A 27,995-nucleotide genomic window follows, 5' to 3' on the forward strand; every position below is an offset into this window, starting at 1 on the left:
CATGGCTGATCGTCGCTCAAACTCAGAAGACGGTGCGCGGGCTAAGCGTCAAAAGATGGAGGCCGGAGACCCCAAAGACAACCCTTATCTGGCCCACATGTACGAGAGTACTGATGGCGTGGATAAGAATTCGCCTTTCGCTAAGTTCAAGCGTCACCAGACCACTGCTGCTATGGCCAAGAAAGCAGAGGATGGTGAATTCAACCCTTTCACCGGTCAACCATTCTCTAGCAGATACCTCTCGATCCTGAAAGGCCGTCGTGATCTGCCTGTGCATCAGCAACGGTTAGTGAAAATCAGTGGAATCCATTCTAGGAGGCACATGGACTAACTTTTCCCGTTTAGTGATGAGTTCTTGCAACTTTACCAGCAATCCCAGATCCTCGTCTTCGTTGGTGAGACTGGTTCCGGAAAGACCACTCAAATCCCCCAATACGTCCTCTTCGATGACCTTCCCCAGACTCAGCGCAAGATGGTTGCCTGCACACAACCCCGTCGTGTGGCAGCCATGTCCGTCGCCCAGCGTGTCGCAGCCGAAATGGACGTCAAGCTTGGTGAAGAGGTTGGATACTCCATTCGTTTCGAGGATATGACCGGCCCCAAGACCATCATGAAGTACATGACCGATGGTATGCTTTTGCGCGAGGCTATGAACGATCACAACCTGTCACGATACAGCACAATCATTCTTGACGAGGCTCACGAGCGGACTATGGCGACCGATATTTTGATGGGTCTATTGAAGGAGGTGGTGGGACGCCGCCCGGATCTGAAGATTATTATCATGTCTGCCACTCTGGATGCGCAAAAGTTCCAGCGTTATTTCATGGATGCGCCTCTTCTGGCCGTTCCTGGACGAACCCACCCCGTTGAAGTATTCTACACCCCTGAACCAGAGCAAGATTACGTCGAGGCTGCTATTCGGACAGTCTTGCAGATTCACGCAACTGAACCCGAGGGAGATATTCTGGTCTTCTTGACTGGTGAGGAGGAGATCGAAGACGCTTGTCGCAAAATCTCTCTTGAGGCCGATGAGATGGTTCGAGAGGCCGATGCTGGTCCTCTTAAAACATACCCACTATACGGTAGTTTGCCTCCTCACATGCAACAGCGTATCTTCGAACCTGCCCCGGCTGCTCGGCGCGCCGGCGGCCGGCCTGGTCGAAAGGTTATCATTTCCACTAATATTGCGGAAACATCATTGACCATCGATGGTATCGTTTACGTGGTCGATCCTGGTTTCTCCAAGCAGAAGATTTACAACCCCCGTATTCGTGTCGAGTCTCTCTTGGTCTCTCCAATCTCCAAGGCATCGGCGCAGCAGAGAGCTGGTCGTGCCGGTCGTACTCGCCCTGGAAAATGTTTCCGTCTCTACACAGAGGAGGCTTTCAAGAAGGAATTGATTGAGTCAACTTACCCTGAGATTCTTCGATCCAACTTATCATCTACTGTCTTGGAGTTGAAGAAGCTTGGAGTTGACGATCTTGTCCACTTCGATCTTATGGACCCACCTGCCCCGGAGACCCTGATGAGAGCACTTGAGGAGCTCAACTACCTGGCCTGTCTTGATGATGATGGTGAACTCACTCAGCTTGGCCGCCTGGCCTCAAATTTCCCCCTCGATCCCGCGCTCGCAGTCATGTTGATCAGCTCCCCCGAGTTCTACTGCTCTAACGAGATGCTGTCCATCGTTTCCTTGCTTTCATGTCCTCAGGTGTTCGTTCGTCCTGCCGCTCAGCGAAAGCGCGCCGATGAAATGAAGGATCTCTTTGCCCACCCCGACGGCGACCATCTGACTATGCTGAACGTTTACCACGCATTCAAGGGTGCCGATGCTCAAGCAAATCTTAAGCAGTGGTGCCACGATCATTTCCTTTCCCTGCGATCCCTTCAATCTGCCGACAATGTCCGCAAGCAGCTTCTCCGCATTATGGAGCGCGAGGAGCTTGAGATGGTCTCCACCCCCTTCGACGACAAGAAGTACTACGAGAATATCCGCCGTGCTCTCTGTGCTGGTTTCTTCATGCAGATTGCTAAGAAGGAGCCCCAGGGCAAGAACGTTTACGCAACCATCAAGGACAACCAAAATGTTCTTCTGCACCCATCTACCGTGTTGGCTCACGACGCGGAATGGGTCCTTTACCACGAATTCGTTTTGACAACCAAGAACTATATCCGTACCGTCACGGCTGTGAAGCCCGAATGGTTGTTGGTATGTTCAACTTGCTATCTAATATAACACTTGTGCCGCTGCTAACCAGAATACAGGATATTGCGCCCACATATTACGATGTCTCTTCCTTCCCCAAGGGTGAGATCCGCACTGCTCTCATGCGTGCTGCCGACCGACTTTCTCGCAAGGAGAAGATGCGTACCGAAAAGCGCTAAGTCACCATGACCGGATTGGGTTTTCAGCCATGTCATTCTTCCTAGATTCCCTTTTCTTTTTTTTTTGTTTGATAGAAATTTATGATGAACAGGTTCATTTATTAAATAGAACATTTTCCCCCACGTGCTTTAATATTCATTCTGATCTAATGTTGGGTTCGCTATTTTGGTCGATCCGGGGGCTCACGAGTCATGCAGAATAAAAACTTGGGAAACAATGGTAGCCAAAGGGACACGAGAAATTTAAATGTTCAAAGAGTATGTACAGCTTGAGTGTTTGAAAATAGACGAGATAATAGGACCATATGTATGCAGTCTATGTACTAGTCAACACATATATTATGTACTCAAGTGCTGTTCATACTACGTGCAGTCATATGGCACTCGAAATTGATTGATCTCAAGTGCTGCTGGAGTGACATCCCTTCCAACGTACTAATAAATGTTCAGACACCAACGCCACCACAAACCTTCAACATTGAAATGTTTCACGTTCAATTGTTGAAGTTTTCCACTATGCTGACCTCGTAGACCTATTATACATAGCACTGCAGTTGAAATCACCAACCTTGGAAATGGGTGGACTAGACTTGAAGAAACCATGACTTTAGAGATACATCCTGTCTGTCGGTATTAAACACGCTTTGGCCAAAGAGGATGGCAACTATATATGGTAATGTACAAAAAATGAGAAGCCATTCGTGCCATGAAACAATGTCTTAAAGCGTTGCTTGGTTTGCTGTACGCCAGAAATTGGACAAGTTATGATCTTCCATGGCCTTTTTCCGAGACTTCTTGGGACGGCCTGGCTTGGAGGTAACTTTGTGGAACTCGACACTGCGGGGTGTGGGGGAAAACCCGTGGGGTTCTGAGGCTGCAGCGGGGGCTTGTGAAGGGGTATCGGGATTTTGTGATGTGGTATGTTCGTCATAGGTCAAATCCGAGGGGGCGTAGGAATTGTCCTTCTTGAACGAAGCTTGAATGTGGTGCTTGCGAAGCTCGAAGACCAGCTCACGGAGTTGAGCTACTTCATTTTTCAGTTCTGCAACTTCAGATGATGAACTCGAAGGCACAGAGTCGTCTTTAATTTTTGAATCCTTCGGTGTTGATGGATCGCCGGCGAGACCGGCCCTCATGGCATTCTGTGCATGGCAAGCAGCGTGGCTTACAAGCTTTTGGGCTCGCATTTCATCATGCGATGCCTCCAGACCGTTCAAGTGATTGCCGAAAGTGTATGCAAATTCGGAACATTTTTCCCACAGAGGACGGCCAGCATTCTCCTTGGGCGCTGATTGAGCAGCTTTGGCCCAACGCACAAAAGTGGGGTCAATGATCGGTTCAACATCTTCCTGCATTGATGGTATACACGGATCGAATCCACTATTCATGGCGGCAGATATCAAAGCTTGGGAAACGTCTTTTCGGCCACAGGAATCGCAAAGATGAGCCATGAGCACAACGAGGCGCTCAACAAAGTCCCTTTCAAGGCCTGTGGATGATACTAAGTAGGTGACCGCTCGTTTCAGTGCTGCGGAGCCCTTCTCCCAGTCTTGTCTGATGCTGTAGAATTTGATGTAACAAAATAGTGTGTTGAAGTTGTCAAAGAAGCCAACACGTCGTGCTGCTTGGAGCCAAGCATCTGCTCGATCCGGTTGGTTGAAACGCAATGCACAAGTAATCAGCTCCGAGTATATGAGAACGCTGTTGCTGTCCATCGGGGGGACTACCACATCCAGTCCGTTGACCTTTCGGTGTGTATAAGGCGCCAAAGCTCCTAGGTTGGCAGACCAACCTTCCCCAGTGAGCATGCGAAGAAAGAGATCAAAATCTTTGAGGTTTTTCGATTTGCGAAAGAAAACCATAATGGTGGTAATGAGAGATGTGCTCAGATAGAACCGATGCGGTAGTACTGTGCGTAGAAGCAAGTCGTTCAAGTCGTTCTGACGAGCTTGGCTGAAGGCGATGATTATATTCCTGAATGCATTTGGTCGATCTGGGTCCACCGATTTAAGAAGATTTTCAGAAGTTCTTAAGAGAGCTTCTTCCAAGGACATCTGCCGGGTCATGAATAACCGAAGATCTTGTTGAAGCTCGGCATCGAGGATTTGGCATTCCCTTTGGGATTTTTGTGGACTCCATGTGACAAGTTCGTGCACCAAGTCCTCATATTGTGAGCTTTCCGATGTTCGAAGTTCAGTGATCCGACGTCGAAGCCTGTTAAGCTCTTCCAGGAGGTTGGGCACGTTGATTTTGGGGGTATCGAAATCGCGAGTGTAGTTCACCGGAAGCCCAGAGTAGCGATGGGCAATAGTCGGTCTCAGCAGCATTCGAATCGCAAATTGTCTCAGGGCCAACTTTTGGATAGCCTTGATTCGCATGGGATCTTGAAGAACCCAGCTTGGCAAAAACACATGCCTGGCTTCCATGTTCTCAATATCCTCGAGCTCTTCTTCCTCGTATGTCATCTCCTCCTCCACTTCAAAACTCTCAGCTATCTCCACACTTGCGACATTGATCAGCCGGCGATCGGTGTGGAAGGACCTTGTTGGCTGTGTCGACATCGTTCGTCGCCGAGTAGCGGGAGGGAAACTTGAAGTGACCCTGGAAGACCCATTGTGTAGCAGTCGATTGAGTACGCGAGGTTTCCTCCGGGATTGTAGTGACTCGATCAGTCTTTGTTCTTCGTCTACCAATTGGTTCACCTCCGCCTTGACAGCCGCGATCTTCTCTTCCCAGTCATGTCGACGTTGAGTCTTGGCTTTGGCATCGGCTAGGGCGGCTGCAGCAAATATGCTCGTATATAGTGCGGTAACCGAATTGCCTAGGCGGAGGCGTCTTTTGCTGGCAGCAGCCGTTGATCGCGAGGTAACACCAGTGGCAGTCGTGCTTAAACACGAGACACAGCGGCAGGTCGACCGCGACGGAGCAGCTCGGGACCACAAACCCTGCATTATCAACGCATTGCTGTCAGTGACTGTATGTGAGGTGAGAAGTACTAGTAAGCACAATTGAACTCCCCACGGGGTCTGGTAAAGAAAACGGGTGGGACAGGAACAAACATGCGATGCGGGTGGATGAAATTATCCCGAGAACCGCAAAACCCCCGGTGCAAACACTGCAAACACAACCGACCCGCTTGCATCTCCTGTTGCTTTGCGGCCATTTGCGACAACTCCGCGTTCTTTAATTTCCTACATTATCTCCTTTTTTACAATGATTAACCGTTTAATTTGCCTTTTTGCTGGGGTGATCGCTCTGGGAAGCGGCCTCGCAAATGCCCATGGCTCACATTCGAACAATGATCAACCCCCGTCCGACGATTGGGCTACGAGACACATGATGGGTTAGTTGGCCTGATGGATCCAATGACTTCGTTACAATCACTAACATACTGGCTTAGAGGAACACCACATCGAAGGCTTTGATGCCCCCTCATTCTTCTCCATGCACGATTACGACTCATCTGGTCTATGGACTACCGACGAAGTGCGCCAGACGTACGGAATGGACGACGAATCCAATAACGGCATGAGCGAGTCCAGCAAGACAGAGGCTATCCGTCAAGTTTTCGACCTTTTCGATCCAGATAACACTGGCTTTATCTCGAGGGATGGTTGGTTAAAGGCAGTTGCCGATGGCGTTCGGCTTCCCGACCTCGGCTTTGGACCCGGGCACCATGGCGACCTTGAGTACGAATATGAGATCCATCACTTCGAGAAGTACCACGGGGAGGATGCTACCGAGGAGGAGTTGAACCACCCGGAGGATATTGAGCACTTCCGCCTGCACGATGAGCTGGAGCGTGCTCAGATGCGCCTCGATCAGCTAGAACAGATGCAGGTTGTTGTGGCTAACATCCCCGCAAAATTCCGTCGCAATTAGACCTGAAGTCCTTTAAAATGTTGACATTCACGAACATATTGGAACACATAGGGGTTTTACGATTTGTATATCTTTTCTGCTGGGACTGTGCCTTGAACTTTACTCCAAGACCTCAAGAGGGCAACCTACATTGTACGAATATGTGCAGTAGATCATAAGACACGAAAAGTCGTTCCACGGGCACATTATGTACATAAAAAGGCTGTCAACTGACAGAATCTCAAGCGAAAGATACCCACGAGATCCATAAATACGTAGTAAATGCATACATACTAGTGGACATCATAACCAAAACCACTCCGGTTGAAAGCTTTCACCTTGTAGTAGTGGAATGGGAACCGCCTGCATTATCCAGATGTCTGCACAGATGTCTACTACGCATCAAGTCCCTCGCCTGTGGGCTTTTAATGTTGCTTCCAAGGTTTCTAAATGATGGCTAACATTTGAATCGGCTTTATTGTTCCCGACCTCACTGCACTTCCGCCGCCTAAGCTGTATCCGGACTAGTGCTTCAATAAGTGGCTGTGATTGGATGAATGCCTTGTGTACACTAAAAAGTAGGTCAAAGGCCCAAATTGAACACCAATTTGAGGAGTCAATAATGAGGTATGCCCATCATGCATGGATCACACGGGCCTGCATCCATTGATGTAAAGACCATTCTCGGGCAGCACTTGAGTCCTGGTCCGTCGTCAAACCCCGGTACATGTAGAAACAATGGTCGACGGGCTACGTTAGTAAGGTTTAGTACGCATACCTGGTACATAGTAGGTAAGGCTGCCGGACATTTCCAATCTCGGAAGGATCGAAATATCAGTGGGTCCTCATCTTAAAGAACCTAAATAAAGAACAGACTTCTGACAGCCTTGAAATTTCAAGGTTACACCATGTACACAGTCTGGGCGTGCGATCTTCAACAGATGGTACATGTAGTTCAAAGGCCGTATACGGCAGATGAATCTCGCGAGAGCAACTTATCAGAAATTATCTGTTTCATATCCACTAGTACATCCCGCATCAAGCACTTGAGCTCTAGGGGTTTTGGTTGGATTGGTAACCACAGCCACAAGAAACAAGGTTCATGGCGCACGCGGTAACAATCCACGTCCTTTCTCACAGGACATATCTACTAGTAGTACCTAGTAAATATCCCGTAGAATCTTTCCAAGGTTTCTCCAGATGTCATATTTCTCCATCAAACCTCGGGCTGATCCCCGAGACTTCACAGAAAAGACATCTACTGGTTAAATTAACTAGCGATCCTTCGTCCCAGCGGTTTGGCAAGTTTCCATCGGCCGTCGGCCGCCGGCCCCCGGGGCCAACGGGCAACGAATCATGTCTTCACCCTATTGTTGGTTTCTCTTGAAGATTCTTACTCATTACCTGGAGAAGGCTAGTCCGTCTGCTACTAATCATGAACTTAACCATGTCTGGTCAACTTTGCCTCCAAGCCACCACGTGGGTCCAGGTTCCACACTGAAATTGGTTTTATAGTAAGGTATTCCAAGGTTGCACATGTGCAGTATATCTGTTCGATGAGTTAAAATTACCAATATAATATTGGACAGTATTTTTACTACCTTTTCTGTGGTATTGATCTATTTGCACTACTCCATTGGGTATACAAGCGGCAACATTGAAGGTAATAATGGTTACTAGTACCGCTGGGCGCAGTACCTTACTGGTTTTTGATTGGGATCAGCCACAAGCGTCTAGGTTTTCTTGTTGCGAGAGCTTTTACTCATGATTGGCTCACTCGTGATACTGATGTAATGATTTGAGTTGTTTGTAGCGAATCAGCCATGGACTTGATATTGCGAAATGCAAGATAATTTCAAATACCCAAATACAGTCAAGCCTCTGAACCAGAATTATAAAGTTTAGTATCGAAATTGGATGTTGGTAGGACGCAGTAGCGATATGAACAGGCGGTCAACAATGGTGTGAAGACAGAAACGAATGTAGGGTATATCTGGGTATCTATGTAGTTCATGGGTAGATGCACAAGTCTTTTTTCTCTCTCTAGCCAAGGTCTTTATGTGTTGCGTTCCTGGCTTGCTCGACTTTGTGGTAATTGGTGTGAGGGTTGAATATGGCAAGGCAAGCTCTCCGTCCCTGATGTCCAAGTGTAGGAAGTGGGGTGTTGGAAATTCTATTACGAAGTATTAGTACAGGCCGTTCAATTTGATTGTAATTTCAATTTCTGATCCTTGATCATACTTACCGAAGTGTTCATTTGAGAGAGATTGGGGTCAATGTTGGGAGGCCAGAAGGAAGAATTCATTTGCTCCTGTGGGTTGGAAAGTGGTTGAAAGGCCTCAGGACGGAGAACACTTCGCAAGTACTGATCAATAGCCTCGAATCCAGGAGGTGGTCCGGATTGTGAGGACTGGGAGCTGAACAGACCCAAACCCGACCCCGGTGAGTAGCTGTAAAGCTGATTCCCATTATTGTGAGTACCATGCAAACGTGGTTGACAGTTTATACAATGAGAGCACATATTCATCAACTGATCTCCAGCGTTTGGTGTTCCTGGGTTCACACTTGCAACTGGTGACTGATAGCCAGTCAAAGCTTGCGATTCAGCAGAGTAGACTTGCGAGGGATGTGTGCTGGCGATAGATGAAGTTGAGTTGCTCCTCACGGACTGTGATCTCTTGATTTTAGGCTCAGGCTCACTGGAGTACGATCCATAGTCAGTTTTAATCGAGGCAGATAATAGTTTCAGGCTACTCACTGTCGTGCCATGTGTTGAGCCAAATAGTCCGCGCGATGGAATGCCTTTGGACATCCTTCATAACTGCATGTGTATGTTTTTTTATTCCTATGACTCAGTTCATGGCGTCGCCGGTGCTCAGCTCGTGTAAAGACCTGGAGCTAGGTTAGATTGGATTAAACTAACGAACTCTCATTGCCGTGCTCTTACCTTGGTACATCCAGCAAATTCACAAGCATGCACCCGCTTCCCTTTCTTGGCCTTGCTCACTCTGAACTCGCTCGTAGATGAAGAAGGGGAGAGAGGGGTGGGTCCGTGTGGAGTCCTTGAACAGATCTCTGGAGACAGATTGCTTTCCATCATAGGCAGAACGGTTCGAACGTATTGCGAGTCGATGTATGCAGGCATAGGAGCCGCAAATGGGAGAGGGTACTGAGGCATGGTGCTGATGGACATCTTCGCCTCAAAGCCCCTTTATGTCATTGACAGGCGTAATGAAAATGCGTATGTACGAAGTAGACAGATAAGAGAGAGAGAGAGAGAGAGAGAGAGAGAGAGAGAGAGAGAAGGAGCGAGAATAAACCTCAGGAATTGATGAGGCTCTTCGAATATTTAGATAGTATCCAGTGAGAAAGTGGCTTGTAAGAATGAGTCAATGCGCGGCAGAGGTGAAGAAATGCAGTTGGTGAAGAAAAGGTGAACAAAAGTTGTAAAGCCCTAACCTGTACCCAGACGGGGCTCTATATATGCTCCCGAACTCGTGGATCAATAAAGATCGGCTGATTCACGGAAGGGTAATTTAAAAATGGGTCCGGGCGAAAAAAAGGAGATAAATATGGAAATTCATGAAACGGAAAAAAAGAAAAAGAAAAGAAAAGAATTTCATCGTGATTTTGAATTGATCGGCCAGCATCCGCAAGGCCACAGCCCCCAATTGTAGACCCACTCTCAGGCCAATGGTATGCCTCAACGTCCATGGTTGTATCATTTGTGTAGATTGTAGATTGTAAGTTGTATAATGTACTGGGGGGTCTGCATGCCCTCATTGTCTTTTTATAGGCTACTGTTGGTTTTTTACTTCATCACTATTGGACACCGTAAGGCGTCCCACACTTTCATGCATTTGATACCAAATGAGGCTCGTTCATACGACGCACGCGAGACCAGGGTAGGCACGGAAGATCCCCTCTCTCCGCAGATATGTGCAGACTAAGGAAAAACCTGGCACCGTTGCAACCCCATTCTTATTGGGAAAATGAGACGACCACCCGGGAGTTCGGTTCCAGGGGTGAGAGGGGAGCATGGACGGGACTTTTGTTTTCCTGTGCAGTGGGGCGATCGATGCTTCAGGGCTTCCAGTCACAATGCGAGTACATAGACTCGGAGATGCACGGTGGCTAGGATGATCTAAACTGGTGCTAGGAGACCACCCCAGACCAAGTTGGGAAAAACTGGCATTTTAAATGATTGGTCATAGACATCAATGATTTCCCCACTCAAAGAAGCCGTTAGGATGGTGTTAAAGGGGGCCACAGCGGGTCTCGATAGCAGAAAGCAAGATTGGTGGTGGATCAAAGGCGACCAGAATGTTAGATTGGGGGTTATCAAGGCTCGCGACGAGAAAATGTATCTCGCAGATCGACCGGGTACAGTGTACAAAATGCGAGGTGTGGAGACAAGTTAATTTCGTCACGGTGCAGCTCTTTTTATTTTTTCTCCTCAGAGTCTTGATGTGCTTGGCCACTTGGATCTGCGACGGCTCCAGGAGAGCTTGGACCAGGAACCCACTCGTTCCCGATTACCCGTTTCGTCGAACGGGGAGAGACTAGGAGAAACGCTAGGATAAGCGACTCTCGGAATTTGGTGAAATCTCTTGTGACTCGTAGTATCTTCCATTCTCAAGATGAGGAAAGGGGGAAAGCAAGAGGAATCATTCTTTCTTCCTCCGCTTTGATTTTGGCCCCCACAGAATGCGCAGTCTTGATGTAACATATATGACCTGGGGATTTTTGAGGTTCGAGAGGTTCGAAGATTTGCCATTGGTTCCTTCGGATAATTGATGGGTCGACTTGCATGAGATCTGGGTTTAATTACAGCACATGGGCAATGAGACGGATACAGCCCCGGGGGATGCATCATACGGAGCACCAGTACATAACTGTAATTCATACTAGACATGGACTTTGTATCCGAGCGGCATCACTTACAGCTAGCCTTTCAACGTTGGCTTCATCATAATTTAGTCCCTTCCAAGGTTTCCACTTGGTTAGCGTAGATTTCCAGTGCAAGGATTTGATTCCTGCAGTAATCTTCTCAGCCCTCCCCAAATTTCAGGCCGAAATCTATTTTTGTGTCGTGTTTGTTTATTCATAGAAGTTCTGGAATAAGTATGTTGCCAAGGATCTGCATAAGTAAAACGAATAAAAACGTCACTGTCCTACATGACCAAGACAGTCCCAACGTCATTGAAATAGTTACTTTCAAAGTCCAATCTCCCAATCTCTCATCCAAGGCGGGAATTGTAGACTCCTTGGCAAGAAGAAACCTTCAAGTTGATAATTGCCTTCTACTAGTGAAATTTTGAGATAATAAGATGCCAAACGCGGGAGATTTGCCGATGGCGCGTTGAAATGATCAATCGATCATACCAAGCTGTAAAAGTGGAACCCTGGATGACCTTCGTCAGGCCTACTAGTATCAACCATAGCTGAGCTTCCAAGGTTGTGTCAGAGTTAGTATGGATATAATTGTGCATCACAGTTTCTCGCATTGGAACCCTTGAGTCCAAATGTAACTTGCTGTAATCACAAAACAACATTCAAATTTCAAACCACTGGAAAGATCGACAGATACCAGCCAAAACAGGAAGGTTTCTCCGCTCGCACTTTGAGCCTCATTGGGATATTCCGGCCCGGTCTGAACTGAAATTGTACATTCTAACATAGACTTACATAGACTTACATAGTACAATCATGAATAAAACATCCAACTTGCTCGGTCTTTGGATTTCTTTCTGGACCTTCTGATAATAGCAGCACTTTTGCTGCCAAGATGAATTCTATTATCCCGATGACGTATATCATATAGGAATGATCTAATGAGTGGAAAGATCAATTCAATGTTGGGGCACCCGCGACGATCAAGTCAATAAAAATAAACAACAAAATCACGCAATATCGACCCTTTCTAGTGGATAAAAGAAAGTGCTGACACTCACGGATAGGGTATCCAGTGAGGTACGGCCCGTATCGGAGGGATTCGACTCTCGCCCCATTCAATGTTCTAATATCTGCATATATTGAGGCCCACGGGCCAAATCCATGCAGACATATACAGTTGGTGCCTCGCCACTAGTGCACGAACCACCACCCGAGAGACGCCCAGAGAAGTTTCAGAGACAACCTTAAAAATTGATTTGAATGACTGGAATTGGCTAACACTCCCGAAAGTGCTCCAGGGCTATCGGTGCCTGAGTGCTTAGAAACAGATACACAAGCGGCACTCCAGGCACCTGGGGCTGGAATATCACGCATAATTTCAGCCCTATACAAAATAACCTTGGAACGAAAAATGCTGTTTGCAAAATCGGCGACAGCATTTTGTTCAATGTTCAATATTTGTTCTTCTGTCTCCAGATGTCCAGATCTCTCCTACTTGAACTGAAATCCAACGGAGTCATGTTTGGCTGCCTGCAACCATACCTAAATACCTCTAGATTCGTTACGAAGGACAAACCATTATCCAACCCAGGAACGATAAAACAAGTGCATTGAGATTCGTTCCTGATTACTTTTTCCATGGGCTTACACTGCTCTGTGTGATGGATCGTGATAAACGATAGAAATAAGGTAACATTGAACATTCAAAAATGCACACATGCAGTATATAGACTGGTAGCTGTTGGGTCCACCCAAATACCATGTTTTCCACAGCGGGTTCTGACTTCTGACTCCTGACTGATAAGGCCAGGCCTGACCAGTGCAACATGAACTAGGAACTTTCCAAGCTCCTCAGTAAACATGCATCAATAATATATGGTCCATGGGCCGCGTCAGTTCCTGACTCATTCATAACTCTCGGGTATTACAACTGTGGTCGGACGTTAGAACGAACCGAGATCAGGTTGACGATGATTCGTCCGATCCCATTCATCCGCTGCATTATCCGTTTGTGGTTAATAGGACCTCGTATTCGCCTATCAATTTATGGAAGCCTGCTATGTTCAACTCTTGAAACGTGTTTTGTTCGTTTCTTGTAGTTTTGATTTTATTATCATCGCTCACTTTGAAACTACCCTACTGTGGCCGTTAAAAGTGATGCAGCAACCAGAAGAGGGGGCGCTCGCCGTGAGTAAAGTTGGGGAGGTTATCGCTGCGGAGACCGAGAAACGTGCCGATCGGGTAGATTATGCAAGTGCAGATCAGTCCCTTACTCCAAACGAGACGGAGATTGCAGAAAAGACTGCTCTGTCAATAGATGAAGATGCAACCTTTGCGCACCTCCCCGAACATGAGAAAGCAATTCTCAAAAAGCAGCTTGATGCGCCCGTGGTCAAAATTTCCTTCTTCGGGCTATATCGATATGCATCCAAGCTCGATCTCCTCATCATCGCCATCAGTGCTCTCTGCGCCATTGTCGCAGGTGCAGCTATGCCTTTATTTACAGTGGGTTTCCAAGGCCCTACAATCGTGCGAGGAGAACATCAACTCATCACCAAACCTAGATCCTTTTTGGTTCATTAGCATCGGCATTTCAAGGCATCGAGCAGAAGACAATTAGCTATGATGCCTTCGTTCATGAACTCGACAAAAATGTCCTCTATTTTATTTATCTGGGAATCGCCGAGTTCGTCACCGTCTATGTTAGCATGGTAGGATTTATCTATACTGGAGGTCAAGTTACCCAAAAGATTCGCGAGAATTACCTCAAAGCTATTCTGCGCCAAAACATCGCCTATTTCGATCAACTTGGTGCTGGTGAATTGACCACCCGCATCACATCCGACACCAACCTCATCCAGGACGGTGTTTCCCAGAAAGTGGGCCTGACCCTGACGGCCCTGGCCACTTTTGTCACGGCTTTTGTTGTGGCATATGTGAAATATGCGCGTCTCGCAGGCATCTGCACATCCACCGTTGTCGCTTTGACCCTTGTCATGGGTGCAGGATCTCAGTTCATTATCAAATATAGCAAACTATCCCTCGATAATTACGGCGCCGGAGATACGGTAGCAGAGGAAGTCATCAGCTCGATCCGGATTGCCACAGCTTTTGGAACACAGGAAAAATTGGCAAAACAATATGACTCGCATCTGAGTCTAGGCGAGAAATACGGAATTCGCCTACAGATATCCTTGTCCTTGATCATCGGCCCTATGTTCGCCATCATGTTTTGGAACTATGGCCTCGGCCTTTGGATGGGTTCACGTTATCTGGTAGCGCACCAGGTAAATGTTGGTCAGATCTTGACAGTCTTGATGGCTATCTTGATTGGATCATTTAGTTTGGGTAATGTAAGCCCCAACGCCCAGGCATTTACCAGCGCCATCGCTGCCGCTACCAAAATTTTCAATACGATCGATCGGGTTTCGCCAGTGGATCCTACGTCTACAGAGGAGGGTGTAATCTTGGATAATGTGGAAGGAAACATTGAACTTCGAAATGTTAAACATATCTACCCGTCTCGCCCAGACGTCACGGTTATGCATGATATGTCGTTGTTTATCCCCGCTGGAAAGGTTACCGCGCTCGTTGGTCCGTCCGGTTCGAGTAAAAGCACTGTAATGGATCTTATTGAGAGGTTCTATCTTCCAGTTGGTGGGACGGTGCTTTTGGATGGTCATGATACCCAGACATTGAATCTACGCTGGCTCCGTCAACAAATTGCCCTCGTCAGTCAAGAGCCGGTACTTTTTGGAACAACAATTTACAACAATATCCGCCATGGACTTATAGGATCCAGATTTGAGAATGAGTCAGAGGAAAAAATTCAAGAGCTTGTGGAAAATGCGGCGCGCATCGCTAACGCTCATGGCTTTATCTCTGCACTTCCCCAAGGCTATGAGACCAGCGTGGGTGAAAGAGGATTCCTTCTCTCTGGCGGACAGAAGCAAAGAATTGCAATTGCTCGTGCCGTTGTATCGGAGCCAAAGATCCTGTTACTGGATGAAGCAACCTCAGCTCTGGATACTAAGTCAGAAGGTGTTGTCCAAGCTGCGATTGACCGGGCCAGTCAGGGACGGACAACCATTGTCATTGCGCATCGTTTATCTACGATCAAAACTGCGCACAATATTGTCGTCCTACTCAATGGCAGAATCGTGGAGCAAGGTGTACACGATGATTTGATCCAAATGGATGGGCCTTACTCTAAACTGGTTGAAGCACAGCGTATCCGCGAAGAGAACACGGCTGATATAGCCGACCAAAACAATGGCTATGATTCCGAAGATTCCTCCAGAATCAAGGATCTCGTGCATATACAATCTGCCAATAGTGACTCAATTTCACAGAAGGATCAGACCGCATCCAACCTATTCGAGAAGGATATTCGTCGAGTAGATTCTCGAAAATCGACCACTGAACCCATATTTGCCACTGGAGACCCTGACTTTGCACCAAAATACTCTCTTTGGACTTTAATCAAGTTCATCGCCTCGTTTAACAAGCAAGAATGGCGCTGGTTGATCGTTGGCCTGATATTTTCTTGTCTGGCAGGTGGTGGTCAGCCCGTCCAAGCATATCTCTACGCCAAGGCTATCAGCGTTCTCTCGTTACCTGAGTCCATGTATGAACAACTTCGACATGATGCCAACTTCTGGTCATTGATATTTTTCGTCATCGGTATCGTCCAACTAATCACATTCGGAACCCATGGGATTGCGTTTGGTATCTGCTCCGAGCGTCTGGTTTCCCGCTCTCGCAGCAAAGCTTTCCGAATGATTCTCCGGCAGGAAATCAGCTTCTTTGACAGAAGTGAAAACACAACAGGTGCCTTGACATCGTTTTTATCAACCGAAACGAAATTTCTGGCTGGTATTAGTGGACAAAACCTTGGAATGATATTGATGACATCTACGACGCTGATAGCCGCTATGTGCATCTCGCTCGCATTCGGTTGGAAACTGGCTCTCGTCTGTATCTCCACATTACCGGTACTACTGGGCTGTGGCTTTTACCAATTCTACATGCTTGCTGCGTTCGCGCAAAAGTCTAAATCTGGCCATCAGGATTCAGCCTCCTACGCCTGTGAAGCCACTTCGTCGATTCGAACGGTAGCTGCTCTTACTCGCGAACAGGACGTGTGGAGCAATTATCACAATATACTGCAAGCGCAAAGCCGGGCAAATCTCCTCTCCGTTGTGAGATCATCTATTCTCTACGCTGCCTCTCAAGCTCTTGTCTTTTTCTGCGTCGCACTTGGCTTCTGGTATGGCGGTACGCTACTAGGGCGTGGTGAGTATACTGTTTTCCAATTCTTCGTTTCTTTCTCCGAGGTCCTCTTTGGCGCGCAGTCCGCTGGTGCCGTATTTTCCTTCGCTCCGGATATCGGGAAAGCGAAAAACGCTGCCTTCGAGCTTCGGAAGCTATTTGATATTCAGCCAAAGATCGATACATGGTCCACCGAAGGCGAGGTCATCAATAACGAAAATGGAGAACAGTCGGGCGCGATCGAGTTCAAGAACGTCCACTTCAACTATCCGACCAGGCCCAGCCAGCCGGTCCTCCGGGGCTTGAATCTCAGTGTTCAACCGGGCCAATATATCGCTCTGGTGGGGCCAAGTGGATGCGGAAAAAGCACAACCATCGCGCTGCTCGAGCGCTTCTATAATGTTACCTCTGGGGAAATTCTTATCGACGGAAAAAACATTGCCGATATCAATATCAACTCGTACCGGAGCCAGTTCTCGCTTGTTAGCCAAGAGCCCACCCTCTATCAAGGCACGATCAAAGAAAACATCATGCTTGGCGTCAACCACACCGACATCTCAGAAGATGAAATCGTCCAGGTCTGCAAAGATTCTAATATCTATGATTTCATCATGTCTCTTCCGTGAGTATACCCCAACTTTTTGGACGTAATACTTACTACATGGGACAAAATTTCCTACGATCTATTCGTCTAACAATCAATTCTCGCAGAACCGGTTTCGACAGCGTCATCGGAACGAAGGGAATCATGCTATCGGGCGGCCAAAAACAGCGCGTGGCTATTGCCCGTGCACTGTTGCGGAATCCGAGGGTTTTGTTATTAGATGAAGCCACATCGGCACTTGACTCACAATCCGAAAAGATCGTTCAAAACGCCTTGGATGCAGCGGCTCGTGGCCGGACTACGATCGCAGTTGCTCACCGACTTAGCACCATCCAGAAAGCCGACATGATCTATGTATTTGATCAGGGTAGGATCATTGAACAGGGCACACATCATGAGTTGCTGCGCCAGAAAGGCCACTACTACGAGCTTGTCAATCTCCAAAGTCTGGGGAAAGCTCATTAATCCCTTATATGTAATAATTTTCTGTCTCGATTATCTCATCTCTTGTACACATATTAGAGGTTTAATATCATCTCAGCTTCTTATACATTATCTCTTTGAGGGCTTTCAAACGAAATGTTTACCATCTCCCGATGTACGTGCGTACGATCATGCCCTTTCCGCATTCTTTGAACCTTGGAATATTCCTCTTATAGGTGTTGAGGGTATGTTTTGAGAAAATTAATCAAATTTGAAGAACATAACATAGATAATCTTTGGACTCTTATAACAAAACTTCAACGTCAATCCTTCAAATGTTCAAGACTAAACGTCAATCAATAGCTGAATCTTGGAAATACGAGATAGCCACAAATTGGCACTGATGAAACTGTAATGGTTCCAGAATCCACAGCGTTCCTTATTCACCCTTCTCCAACGCTTCCCGTCTACTCACACTGTTAGGATCAAAGTAAGGCCTCTCGCCGAGACCAACAACACGATGACCCGTACGAGGGCCAAGATCATCATAATCCCAAGTGGCAGCATGATAAGCAGACCGGTTATCCCAGATGGCTACACAAAACATCAGCATTGAACCAAGGAGCAGCTGAGAAAGTCCAACTCCCCCACATACCTAGATCATTCGGATTCTGCCAGCGGAATCGCACTTGGAGATCGTGATTATCCTGAATCAAATTGACAAACCAGTCCAGGAGATGTTTACTCTCTTCATCAGAGACGTCATTAACTCTCTCCACGTGCGTTCCAACAGCAAACACGCTCTTCCAGCCCGTAACAGGATTCGTCCGAATAACAGGGTGCTGAGCACTTAGTACCTCGCCCACATTCTCGGGCGCACCGCGCGGTCCCAGGTGAACATTGAAGTTGTTTTTCTTGGCGATCTCGTTGAAGTTGGGCTGAGCATATGTTGCCGTCAGACTCTCCAGGAACTTCTGGTATGGTTCCGAGATGCGGTCGTATACTTCGTATCCGGATGCCCAGAGGGTATCTATCATGCAGCGAGCGAGCGCGTGAGTCACACACTCCAAATATTATATGCAGGATCTCAGGAGTCAGAAGTCATTTGTTTACTCACCACCACCGGACTTAGGTAGCTCCGTTAGTCGGAGAATAGTGTAATCACTCGGAATCGGCTCGAAAGTGATATCGCTATGCCATTCTCGGCGAGCGCTTTGCTTGCGCTGGTTACGGTCGGAGTAGAATTGTGTCCGCAGCCTCGAACTGATAACGCTGATTTCGTCATCTTGGACGCCGGTTTCGCGCCCCGAGTTGACGATGGGGTGGATGTGTAGACCTGATGTCTTGGGCTTGCCGGATAGTTCTCCTAGTCGCTGCACTAGTTCTTTCTGCAAATCATTGTCTAGGCCATCTTGTTTGCGGAAGAAGACGACTCCGCGCTGGGAGACTGGTGGAGAGGGTCAATATTCAAATGAAAAATGAATGCTGTATATTTCTGATTCTGGAAGATACACGGAACTTACCAGTGATTGCTAAGTCACGGAGCAGCTCATCAGAGTTCGGAGCACGCAGGAAGTCCTTCAAGCTCGCGTTCGGGAACTCGCGTCCAATAACGGGCGTGACTTCGAATGATTCAAACGCGTCGAGAGCACCGCTTAGCTTCAGAGGAGCACGCTCTGAGCCGGTAAGAGCAAGTTTGCCCTCTGTGACGGGCACGATGGTGGCCGTCGTTTCAGCGATGGAAGCCATTTTCTATGTACTTGATAAGATTTGAGAGGCTTGTCAGGAATTATTCTGGTCTATCTATGCATGGATTCCGGCCCATCTTGATGTATCATTTATATGAAAATGATTCCAGCCTTAGGTTTCGTTGTTGCCGATTTTTCGGCAACGATATCGCGAATAATTGCACCACTCCATGCTAGACGATGTATGTGCATGTCGTTAAGTTGTTGGACAAGCACGAATCGCCGTTATCCGTATTAAGCTGACCAATCCTTCCCTATGAACCTTTGTAGTTTCGCCATTAAACCTTGCGATCGTGTCAGATTCCATCATCCAGGGTCTTCTGTGGAGCGCTCCGGAACTGCGGGGTGATGGAGCAATTCGGACTTGAAGTTGCGTGAAAGCCGAAAATCACGAAAATAGATCCAGATGTCTTATCAGGCATGTCCACCGAGGTGACGCTGTGCAAGGTTGTCAAAAAAAAAACATTTCCCTCCAATGAGGTCGAAAGGTTCATCTATGTGATTACATACTACTAGTCAAGCCCTATCTGAAAGATAATAAAAGTTCCCAATATTGTAGAATGACAATGTCTAATATTTGCTGTTGAAGCTGGCACAAGCCAAGTATGCAAGTGGAAAATTTAGACGTCAGATGCAGTGATGTATGTAGTTCATGATGCAAAGACAAGATGTATGTAGCATGGTTGAAGAAGTGCTCTCAATATAGGAAAATAAGAGCATTGTCATGGGGCCTGATGTCAATTCTCTATTTCGCACCATTGAGAACAGGAACTCGAATAGCACCCTTGGCTGAGTCTGCAGCCTGGTCGCCAACGGGAGTAGGGTTTGGCGATGGGCCTGGGGTCATTTCACCCCTGTTCTGGCGTTGAATAAGCCCATTGGTGATGCCGAGAACAGAGTCGACAATGACAGCGTCGATGCCTTCAGCAACTTGGTACTATAGAGCACGGAAGGTTAGTTTCAGTATATGGGTAAGAGAAAAGTGGGCATAACTCACGTCCACGTTCACGCCATCATTGTTCAGAGCACCGTAGGATACACAGACAAGACCGGATTCCTTGACAATGCGGACAAGACGAGGGCATAGGACTAGCGGCTCAGCTTGGCTAACGATACCTAGGAGGTTCCATCGCGAAGCGAATCGGACGGCCTCTTGCAGGCTGCTAGCACGAATATCGCCGACGGGGGAAGCGCCGGCGTCGGTAAGGAAGAGCACCGGTATCGACGGCTGCTTGAAAGAGAGCAGAAGACAAACATCAGGGTTAAAGCTGGAGAACAACATGTCGCGGCCGGCACCCAAGTCGTAAACCTTGGTGAGAATGGTGTCGACAAATGAGTTCAGCTCAACAGCGTAAGTGTCCATCTCTTCCTCCTCGCTCTCGTGGAGCATGGGGTATTCTGGCGATCCAGGTTAGATCAAAAAGGTAGCTGCTCTAGGGGAGCAGTGGGAAACTCACTTAATTCAATGTTAAAGCCAACGGGCGTGGGAATTTTCTTGAAGAGCTCTTCCAATGTGGCGAATGGGGCCTGGATATGCTCGCCGCGGGTGTTACCCTTAAATCCCTTCTTCTTGAAGTCACGGGTGTGCTTAATCTTTTCAGTCAATTCAGCGGGGTTGTATTCGGACCCGCCAACAGACATTGATCGCTGGCGGGGGCCAAGGCCTGGAAAGCCGTGAATGTCCACGCTATCGGGCAGCACACTTCGGTGCCGACCCTTACCGAGTTCCAAGAACTGGTCCAGTGTGAGAGTGTGCACTGGAGCATCAATTCCTGTCTCGCTGACCAGGAAATCATGGTAAATGACAGGAACATGATCTTTGGTGAGCTGGACGTCAAACTCCACATAAGAAGCGCCCAGATTAGCAGCTGCGATGAACGATTGGATCGTGTTTTCACCCAGTTGAAGAGAATTTCGGCTGGCCATGTTCTTACCCAAGCCACGATGACCAATGACCATGGTGGAGCTCATAGAGCGCCAATAGGTCTGTTTACCAGTGACCGACATTTTTGGGTGCTTAAAAGGGGTGATGACCAGAAAATTAAAGGTCACAGAGCCAATGACATCCAAGGTGTTTGCTGCGACGATAGGGATGGTGGAGTCACCCTTGAGATTGATTCGCTGGGACCCAATAGTTTGCTTGATGCTGGAAAGAAGTGCGACACCACGACCGACAATTTGGTCCTTGGAACCCGCATATGTAGGCACAAGATCGAAGAGAAGGCGCACTTTGCTGGGATCCGAAGTATGGAATACAATCGGCTCCGTGGAGATGTTTTCTTGTACAGGAAGATCAATCACTTCCGGCTCTCCACGGGCACCACTAGCACTGACCACTAATGAGAGAGTGGTATCAAGCTGTGTCGCGTGCGCATCCTCCATGGGAATTCGGTCGAGGTTCACCGTCTCCAAGGGTTGGCGCATGTCCATTGTTCCAAGGCTGACCAAGATCATGGTCTCGTCGGTGAGATACCGATGTCCAAAAGTCTTAATAGGCTCAGCATTTCGCGGCCCAGAACTCCCCGAGGTGGGAGCCGGGGCATTTGACCGCCGATCAGCCAGAGAAGATTGGGCTGGGGGTGATGATGACGGAGAAGGGCTATATGAAGGTACTGGTACCACTAACTCAGGCTCAACAGCAGGAGGGCCAGGGCTTACTTCGGCTAGACACCGTGCGATGTCAAGATGGCCACGCAGCGCGGCATGCTCCTTTGCTGTCCATCCGGACGAGTCAAAGCGTTCCACATCAGCACCAGCTTCAACAAGCAGTTTGGCCACATTCAAGCTGCCGTCCACTGATGCGATGAACAGCGGTGTCCATGCATAGGTAACTTCGGCCAACTCTGTGTTTGCCTTCTGGTATTCTGTGCCCTCAAGCAAGATTCGAGCACATTCATCGTGCCCAAAACGAGCCGCCACGTGCAATGCAGTTTCACCTTGCTCATCTTGGTAATTGATGTCCACGCCGGCATCCACCAAAAGGCGGACAATATCGACAAAATTAGCCTTGGTGGCTAGGGCTAGAACCGCGCTCGATTTGGAAATCTGTTTTCGAACCGAGTCTTTTCCGATGGAAAGGTCCTGGCCATTCTCGGCTTCTAAAAGACACCGAGTCGTTTTCGGATGACCACCAACCACACTGAGATGCAGCGGGGCCCATCCATCGTTATCTTGCCACAAGGTACCATCAATTCCCTCGCTCACGTCAAACATGTTCCACGCTTTGAGATGCTCAATGATCACTTCGCAGACAACCTTGAAGCCGTACTGGGCCGCATAATGCAACGGGGTACGCCCAGAGAGATCCTTGGCCATCAATGCTTCCCTCTGGTTCGGGCGCAGTTCGTCCAACAAGTGCTGAAGAAGAGCAACAGCAGGGTCATCACGACCAAGCTGTTGAGGCATGTGCTCTTCCTTGACAACCGAGCGAGGGGGTTGCAAAGTTGGCGGCGCGGCAGGAGTGATGAAGCGAGTTGTTTCGGGAGGGAAATCCAGCACCATCGACGCAGCCGGTTCGGAATCATTGGTTGGCTGTTCACGTCCAATTGCGATAACCATGCGGTGCAAGCAGTTACGTCGGTTGATATCATCATCCTCCTCAAGGGTCTCAACGCGGTTGACCAACGCGCTCAGGCAAGCCCGTGAGCGATGTAAAATAGCACGCTGGATAAGAGTTTTGAGAACCCTGGGATAGACCCCTTCGCCAGCTTCATCTGCGGCGGCGTTGAGTGTCTCCAATAGCTCTAATAGAACATGGATGTCATCCTTTCTCATGGCATCGTCCACGGCCGTCAAAACGCTAGTGGGGAGGTTGAGGTATGGCCGACTAGCGCCCCGTTTGAGTGAAATTGCTGAATGAGTAGAGCTTGCATCATCAGACAGCTTCTCATCCGCCTTGGACTGGTCGGTGAGGAGGGCCATCCAGGAATTGATTCGTTCCTGACCCTTGATAGCTCGCGCATTTGAGCCGAATGCGGTGGGATCGACCTTGGTCTCCAAATACCGCTTCTGGGCCTGTGCTCCCACTTTCTTGTCCAACTTCTTGGTGATCTTAACAAAACCCCGACGGTTGACTTCACCATACCATTGTAAGCGGCGCAGATGGTAGCGCAAATCTAGGAGAGCTTCGCGAAGGTCATGTCGGTCCTCGGGCTCCAATGGATGAAGACCCTCCATGGAGTAGCCGTAGCGATCCTCCAGCAGCTTCAGCCTCCGAGAATATTCGGCATATTTCTTATTGTAGAAGTAATCGACGTCCTCGACATTTCGGTCAAGGGAATAAAAGAAACCTATATCACCAAACGCAACCAAAGAAGCCGGGCATCCTGGTTAGAATGGTGCACAAGGGACGCAAGAGAGTGTTCAAGGCGATTCAAGGTGTCGCGCGCTTACCGGCCAAATCCGCATTCTGTCCTGCCTTAACCTGCTCCGCCGCCGACTTGATGAGCTTCTTCAATGCCTTGTATTTGATATACGAAGCGCTCCACTCCGGGACAGTGAACTGGGGAAGGTTGCGTCCAAACTTCATGTTGGGCGAGATGGTATTCCAGGTATTGTTTCGCGTTCGATATGGTCTTTTTCAAGAGGGAAATTTGTGTGTTTCCACCGCTTCTTTGTTGCAATGTGTTGTTAAGTGGTTGGCCACCGGAAGCACCCGAATCCACCACCAGGGACTGATTTGAGGGCGATGTGTTGTTGTTCCAGCCTGGATAGTCACAGGGAGGGATCAGGTGAGCGGACGCACGCAGGGAGAAGTCAATGGCGCCATGGGGGGAGATATTTGGGAGGATTGTGGGAAAAACGAGGTGAAAGGAAGGTTTTTGAAACGAAGCGCCGAGAACTGTACCTGGTGCTATAAAGTGGAGATCGAAGCGGTGAGGGAAGAAGGTTGAGAGAAAAAAAGATGATCAGGAAGATCGCAAGTCCAGGTAAGCTAAGCAGAGAACTGGAAGAGCGCACGGGGATTGGAGAGAGAGAAACGGACGAGTAGGATGGAGGTTCCAGGTCGAACGAGCAGCGCGTGTGCGTGCTGCTGGGGCGTTGATTTGTCGATCCGCGGGGTCAAGCTCCATGGTTCCGCATTTCCACATTACGTAGAGGAACTAATGTTAGAATCCCATGCATTATTTTATTTTTCTCTTGTCCCACTATTCAAACATTCCGATTCTTCTTTTCTTTTCTTTGGCATCTTCTCCTGTATCTTCCCGATACCGCGTGATCCGCCTATATCGGTTGAAAGTTCCATACCTCGGCGTGAATTCGCCGTGGTCCACTTGAGACAAGGGACCCCGGGACTTCCACAACACCAATCCTCACTTGGGACAAGATTCAAGCAAATGGCTGAAAGCAGACAGTTCTTATGCCTCGTGACCGACAATATAGTGCGACATCGTACGCCACGGACTCCGTTCGGTCCGGCTTCAGGTCTTAGCATCCGACGTTAGGGGCAGAGATTAGCTGTATCGACCAATGGCAGCAGCCGAATCCCTGTCACCTGAATGGCAACCTTTGATTTGCATGGCTAACTGTAAATAGTCCCAGATGCCAGGGTAAATTGTTGAAAATGGCGGGTGTGGTCTCAAAAATTGAATGAGAGAAAGAGGAAAGAAAATGGAGAGGGGCAGACAAGCGATCGGCCAATTTCTGCCCAAGCTACATACCTGATGCAAGGCGACTTCCTCACATGATGCAATCTGGCCTGCAGGCCCTACTACTAGTAGTAATGACAGATCAACACACGAATTACGGAGGCTCAAGATATCAAAATAGCTGTTGGCTGGATTCCCATACTCTCTAGTAGCAAATAAACCCGATGCTAGTTCATAAATCTCTCTGCGCCATACCGGGCCATAAACATAAACGCCTACCCATTCCAAGGAGACCGAAAGATAAAAAAGACAAAAGAAGAAAAAAGAAAAAAGAAAAGAAAAACTCAACAGAAAAACGAAAGAAACCCAGGAATTTCAGATCGCTAAGCCAGGAAATGTGGTCATGAGGCGGCATAAAAAACAAATCCCACTAACCGTGCCCAAAAAATGAAAATGGAAGCAAGGAATAACTCCATGCCGAATCCATGTTGAACCCGCCGATAACAAGACTAACTCGGCACGAATATCTCACGGAAAAGTGAGGTAAAAAGCAAAAGAGGAAGAAAAAAAAGGCACAAAGCAGCAGACTAGGTGCAAAAAGGGGCATTCAACGTGCTTACTGCTGCTGAACCAGCGGCTTCAGCGCCTCTAGAGCGGACTGTAACACGGCTTGATTGGATGACTTCTTGATGAGGGCAGTCAATATATCAATGCCACCCGCGGCGCGGACAGCCTCCTTGGCGCGTGACCCAATGTCTCCGGAGGCACAGGTGAGGTTGCGAACACACACCGCTCCTCGGTGGAGGAGGCCATCATCGTCTTCTTGGCACAGCCCCAGGAGCAATTCCACCCCGCGCGGGCGCTCCATCACCGCCGCGATGGCTGCGTCGTACTCAGTCAGCATGGCAATTGCTCCGCCGGCCGCGCGCCGTGTCGCGAAATCATCCGCATCAGTGAGAGCCAGAATAATGTGAAGTCGCTGAGAAGCACGCTTCGAGCCGTCGGCAAATTTGACAATTCCGGACTCAATGGTCATGAGGTTGCAAACCAGCTCACAGGCAGCCCGCTGCACGAGCGAGTTACTGGACAGGAGAAGGTCTTCCACAGCGGACCAACCCTCTCGGACAATGAGGTCAGCGGGTGTCTCGTCGTGTGGGTAAGAAGCAAGGTTTGTCAAGGCAAGCAAGCCCTCGAACACTGGGAGTAGATCACGGGGCTGGTCACCAGAGACGGACTCCGTCTCGGGTGATGTGAGAAGATTTAACAAAGGGCGTACAGCAGATGTTACTTGAGGGAACCCGGAGGAAGGAAACACAAGTGAGGGGTCGACAGAGACAAGAATACCGGCGAGGGCATGAGAAGCGGTTTGTGTTGTTTTAGTAGGTAAAGTTGAGCCGCCCTGCCTTGGGATAGCCAGCCCAAGTAGCAGCTTAACTGCACCTTGTTGGGCCAGTATGCCTCGTGACTTTCGGTGCCGAGCTAGCGCCAACAGAATTTGAGCTGTTAGATCATGGATTGAGGGCATAGCGAGGCGGCCACACTCAATCAGAAGTGACATGATCCCCGCATCGATGACAAGACCACAACGGACAAGGACCGCTGCTTCTTCTTCACGGGGGTCCGGGCCAGCCCGAGCCTTACCACCAGAAGCGTCTGCGTAATCCTTCAATTGGCCCATTTTCTTCTGTTCTTCGGAGAGATTGGGGAGGAATTTAGTGAGGTTCAAAACGATCATCAATCCACCGTACAGCACGGAAGAGTCAGTGGTATGCTTTTTCAGAATGCTGATTAAGTCGCGCAGAAACGAGGAATCTTGAGCTAATTGGTCTTTGACCAAGGGCTTCACGGAAGAGTAAGCCAAGCCTTCAATGGCGTGGGAGGTGTTCGCAGGCTTAGATTCAGACATCAGTCCCTTAAATCGTTGAACCAAATCGGAAACTCCGCTGTCTTCCACCTGGGGCTTACCATTTTCAGCGGAAGGCTGAGTTGTCTCCGAGGCTCGAATCTTCGCAAGAACCACAGCCGCTAATTCCGAGCCCTCGTCACTGCCATTGGTGAGGGTATGTGACAGCCATTCCGAGAAGTTCTTGGAAATTGCTTCACGGCATTGACGATTGATGCATGCTGCATTCAATAGATCCAGCACAGCAACCTCGATCTTCTTGCGTTTTGCATCCCTCGATGCCAAAGGAGTCAGCAACTGCATGAACTCATCTGACAAAAATACATTGGCCGCGGCATTGGGCGCCACGGGGAAAACCGCAGAGACTGCGGAGAAGGCAATGATGAAGTCATCCAAGCGACCCTTGGAAAACATGTTCGCGATAAGGGTTGAGAATTGCTTCTCGCCTTTTTCCTTGGCAACTTCCAAGTATTTCGCCGTGGCCAACGTGGCCTGGCTCCGCAACTCAAGAGGTAGTCGGTTATCAAGGGAGGTCAGAATAACCTCGAATTCTTCATCGTCCACCAAGTGCTGGAGTCGGTCCGCGTCGACCACAAGCAGCCGGGCGATTCCTTTCAGCGACCGACCATCCTGGTCATGGCCCGATTCCATTAACTTCGCCAGGAAGAGTTGGAATAGTTCACTCTCGCAGTGTAACCGTTTCTCCTCCGAGGGCCACACATTAGGGTCCAACACCACTGTATCCAGACATACCGCGGCTCCGTCGCCTCGATCGTAGATCTCATCAAAAAAGGTCGTCACGGAGATCTGCAGCTCGTTTGAGAAGTGTTGGCGAACGCTGGTGTTGTGTCGGACCAACCCGGAGATAATTTCATCTTGGATCTCGGAGAAAGCATGGGCCCGCTGCCCTAGCAGCAGTTTCAGCGATTCCAATGCAACATTCTCCGGGGGCTTCAAGCCATCTGTGCGGAGATAAGCGGCCGCTTCCTTTCCGGCGGGCTCATCCTTGTGGGTTGCGTAACGTCGGCAGAGCTCTAGTAGTTGGTGGCAATTTTCTTCCTCTTGTTGAATTTTGAGGAATGCCGCTTTCACGTCGGGGTTTTCGGGGGCGATAGAGAGTGCTTCGCGTAGGTTTCGGGAGGCTGCCTGTAGTCAATTTGTCAGATTTGAGTGTCTCTCGTTCGCTGATCCCGTAAGACCGGAGCAATACATACCTCCCTATGACCAGCGTCAACCAGCTCAACAGCCTCCCGTGCCAGGTGTGCAGCGCGCTCTTCGCCCGTTGCTTGAACCATTGCAGGATCGCCGAGGAG

General features: G+C 48.7%; 9 protein-coding genes across 9 annotated transcripts; 3 read left to right on the forward strand and 6 right to left on the reverse strand.

Moving 5' to 3' along the window:
• Nucleotide 1: 1 nt before the first annotated feature.
• N7466_002355 (DEAH-box ATP-dependent RNA helicase PRP43) lies at nt 2–2,388 on the forward strand (the record flags this gene model as incomplete). Its single annotated transcript, XM_057161753.1, has 3 exons — nt 2–285; nt 346–2,212; nt 2,269–2,388. The coding sequence occupies 3 exons, from the start codon at nt 2–4 to the stop codon at nt 2,386–2,388; spliced, it is 2,271 nt and encodes a 756-aa protein (XP_057025038.1).
• A 719-nt stretch (nt 2,389–3,107) lies between these two features.
• Nucleotides 3,108–5,339, reverse strand: N7466_002356 (uncharacterized protein; the record flags this gene model as incomplete). The annotated part of the gene is made up of 1 exon (XM_057161754.1): nt 3,108–5,339. The coding sequence occupies one exon, from the start codon at nt 5,337–5,339 to the stop codon at nt 3,108–3,110; it is 2,232 nt and encodes a 743-aa protein (XP_057025039.1).
• A 262-nt stretch (nt 5,340–5,601) lies between these two features.
• On the forward strand, nt 5,602–6,270 carry N7466_002357 (nucleobindin SSP120; the record flags this gene model as incomplete). The annotated part of the gene is made up of 2 exons (XM_057161755.1): nt 5,602–5,731; nt 5,789–6,270. The coding sequence occupies 2 exons, from the start codon at nt 5,602–5,604 to the stop codon at nt 6,268–6,270; spliced, it is 612 nt and encodes a 203-aa protein (XP_057025040.1).
• Nucleotides 6,271–8,305: 2,035 nt separating this feature from the next.
• On the reverse strand, nt 8,306–9,061 carry N7466_002358 (uncharacterized protein; the record flags this gene model as incomplete). Its single annotated transcript, XM_057161756.1, has 2 exons — nt 8,306–8,422; nt 8,495–9,061. 2 exons carry the CDS (start codon nt 9,059–9,061, stop codon nt 8,306–8,308), a joined length of 684 nt encoding a protein of 227 aa, XP_057025041.1.
• A 40-nt stretch (nt 9,062–9,101) lies between these two features.
• Nucleotides 9,102–9,427, reverse strand: N7466_002359 (C2H2 finger domain protein; the record flags this gene model as incomplete). Its single annotated transcript, XM_057161757.1, has 2 exons — nt 9,102–9,128; nt 9,197–9,427. The coding sequence occupies 2 exons, from the start codon at nt 9,425–9,427 to the stop codon at nt 9,102–9,104; spliced, it is 258 nt and encodes an 85-aa protein (XP_057025042.1).
• Nucleotides 9,428–13,302: 3,875 nt separating this feature from the next.
• On the forward strand, nt 13,303–17,485 carry N7466_002360 (ABC multidrug transporter mdr1; the record flags this gene model as incomplete). Its single annotated transcript, XM_057161758.1, has 3 exons — nt 13,303–13,650; nt 13,710–17,038; nt 17,128–17,485. 3 exons carry the CDS (start codon nt 13,303–13,305, stop codon nt 17,483–17,485), a joined length of 4,035 nt encoding a protein of 1,344 aa, XP_057025043.1.
• Nucleotides 17,486–17,882: 397 nt separating this feature from the next.
• N7466_002361 (TauD/TfdA dioxygenase family protein) lies at nt 17,883–19,192 on the reverse strand (the record flags this gene model as incomplete). Its single annotated transcript, XM_057161759.1, has 4 exons — nt 17,883–18,037; nt 18,099–18,473; nt 18,561–18,890; nt 18,967–19,192. 4 exons carry the CDS (start codon nt 19,190–19,192, stop codon nt 17,883–17,885), a joined length of 1,086 nt encoding a protein of 361 aa, XP_057025044.1.
• Nucleotides 19,193–19,936: 744 nt separating this feature from the next.
• N7466_002362 (glycerophosphocholine phosphodiesterase) lies at nt 19,937–23,719 on the reverse strand (the record flags this gene model as incomplete). The annotated part of the gene is made up of 4 exons (XM_057161760.1): nt 19,937–20,128; nt 20,189–20,589; nt 20,649–23,480; nt 23,584–23,719. The coding sequence occupies 4 exons, from the start codon at nt 23,717–23,719 to the stop codon at nt 19,937–19,939; spliced, it is 3,561 nt and encodes a 1,186-aa protein (XP_057025045.1).
• Nucleotides 23,720–25,395: 1,676 nt separating this feature from the next.
• Nucleotides 25,396–27,977, reverse strand: N7466_002363 (UNC45-central domain-containing protein; the record flags this gene model as incomplete). Its single annotated transcript, XM_057161761.1, has 2 exons — nt 25,396–27,828; nt 27,897–27,977. The coding sequence occupies 2 exons, from the start codon at nt 27,975–27,977 to the stop codon at nt 25,396–25,398; spliced, it is 2,514 nt and encodes an 837-aa protein (XP_057025046.1).
• Between the last annotated feature and the right edge of the window lie 18 nt (nt 27,978–27,995).

Source organism: Penicillium verhagenii (genome assembly GCF_028828195.1).
Source record: "Penicillium verhagenii strain IBT 33310 chromosome Unknown utg000003l_segment0_segment0, whole genome shotgun sequence".
NCBI classification, from domain to species: Eukaryota; Fungi; Ascomycota; class Eurotiomycetes; order Eurotiales; family Aspergillaceae; genus Penicillium; species Penicillium verhagenii.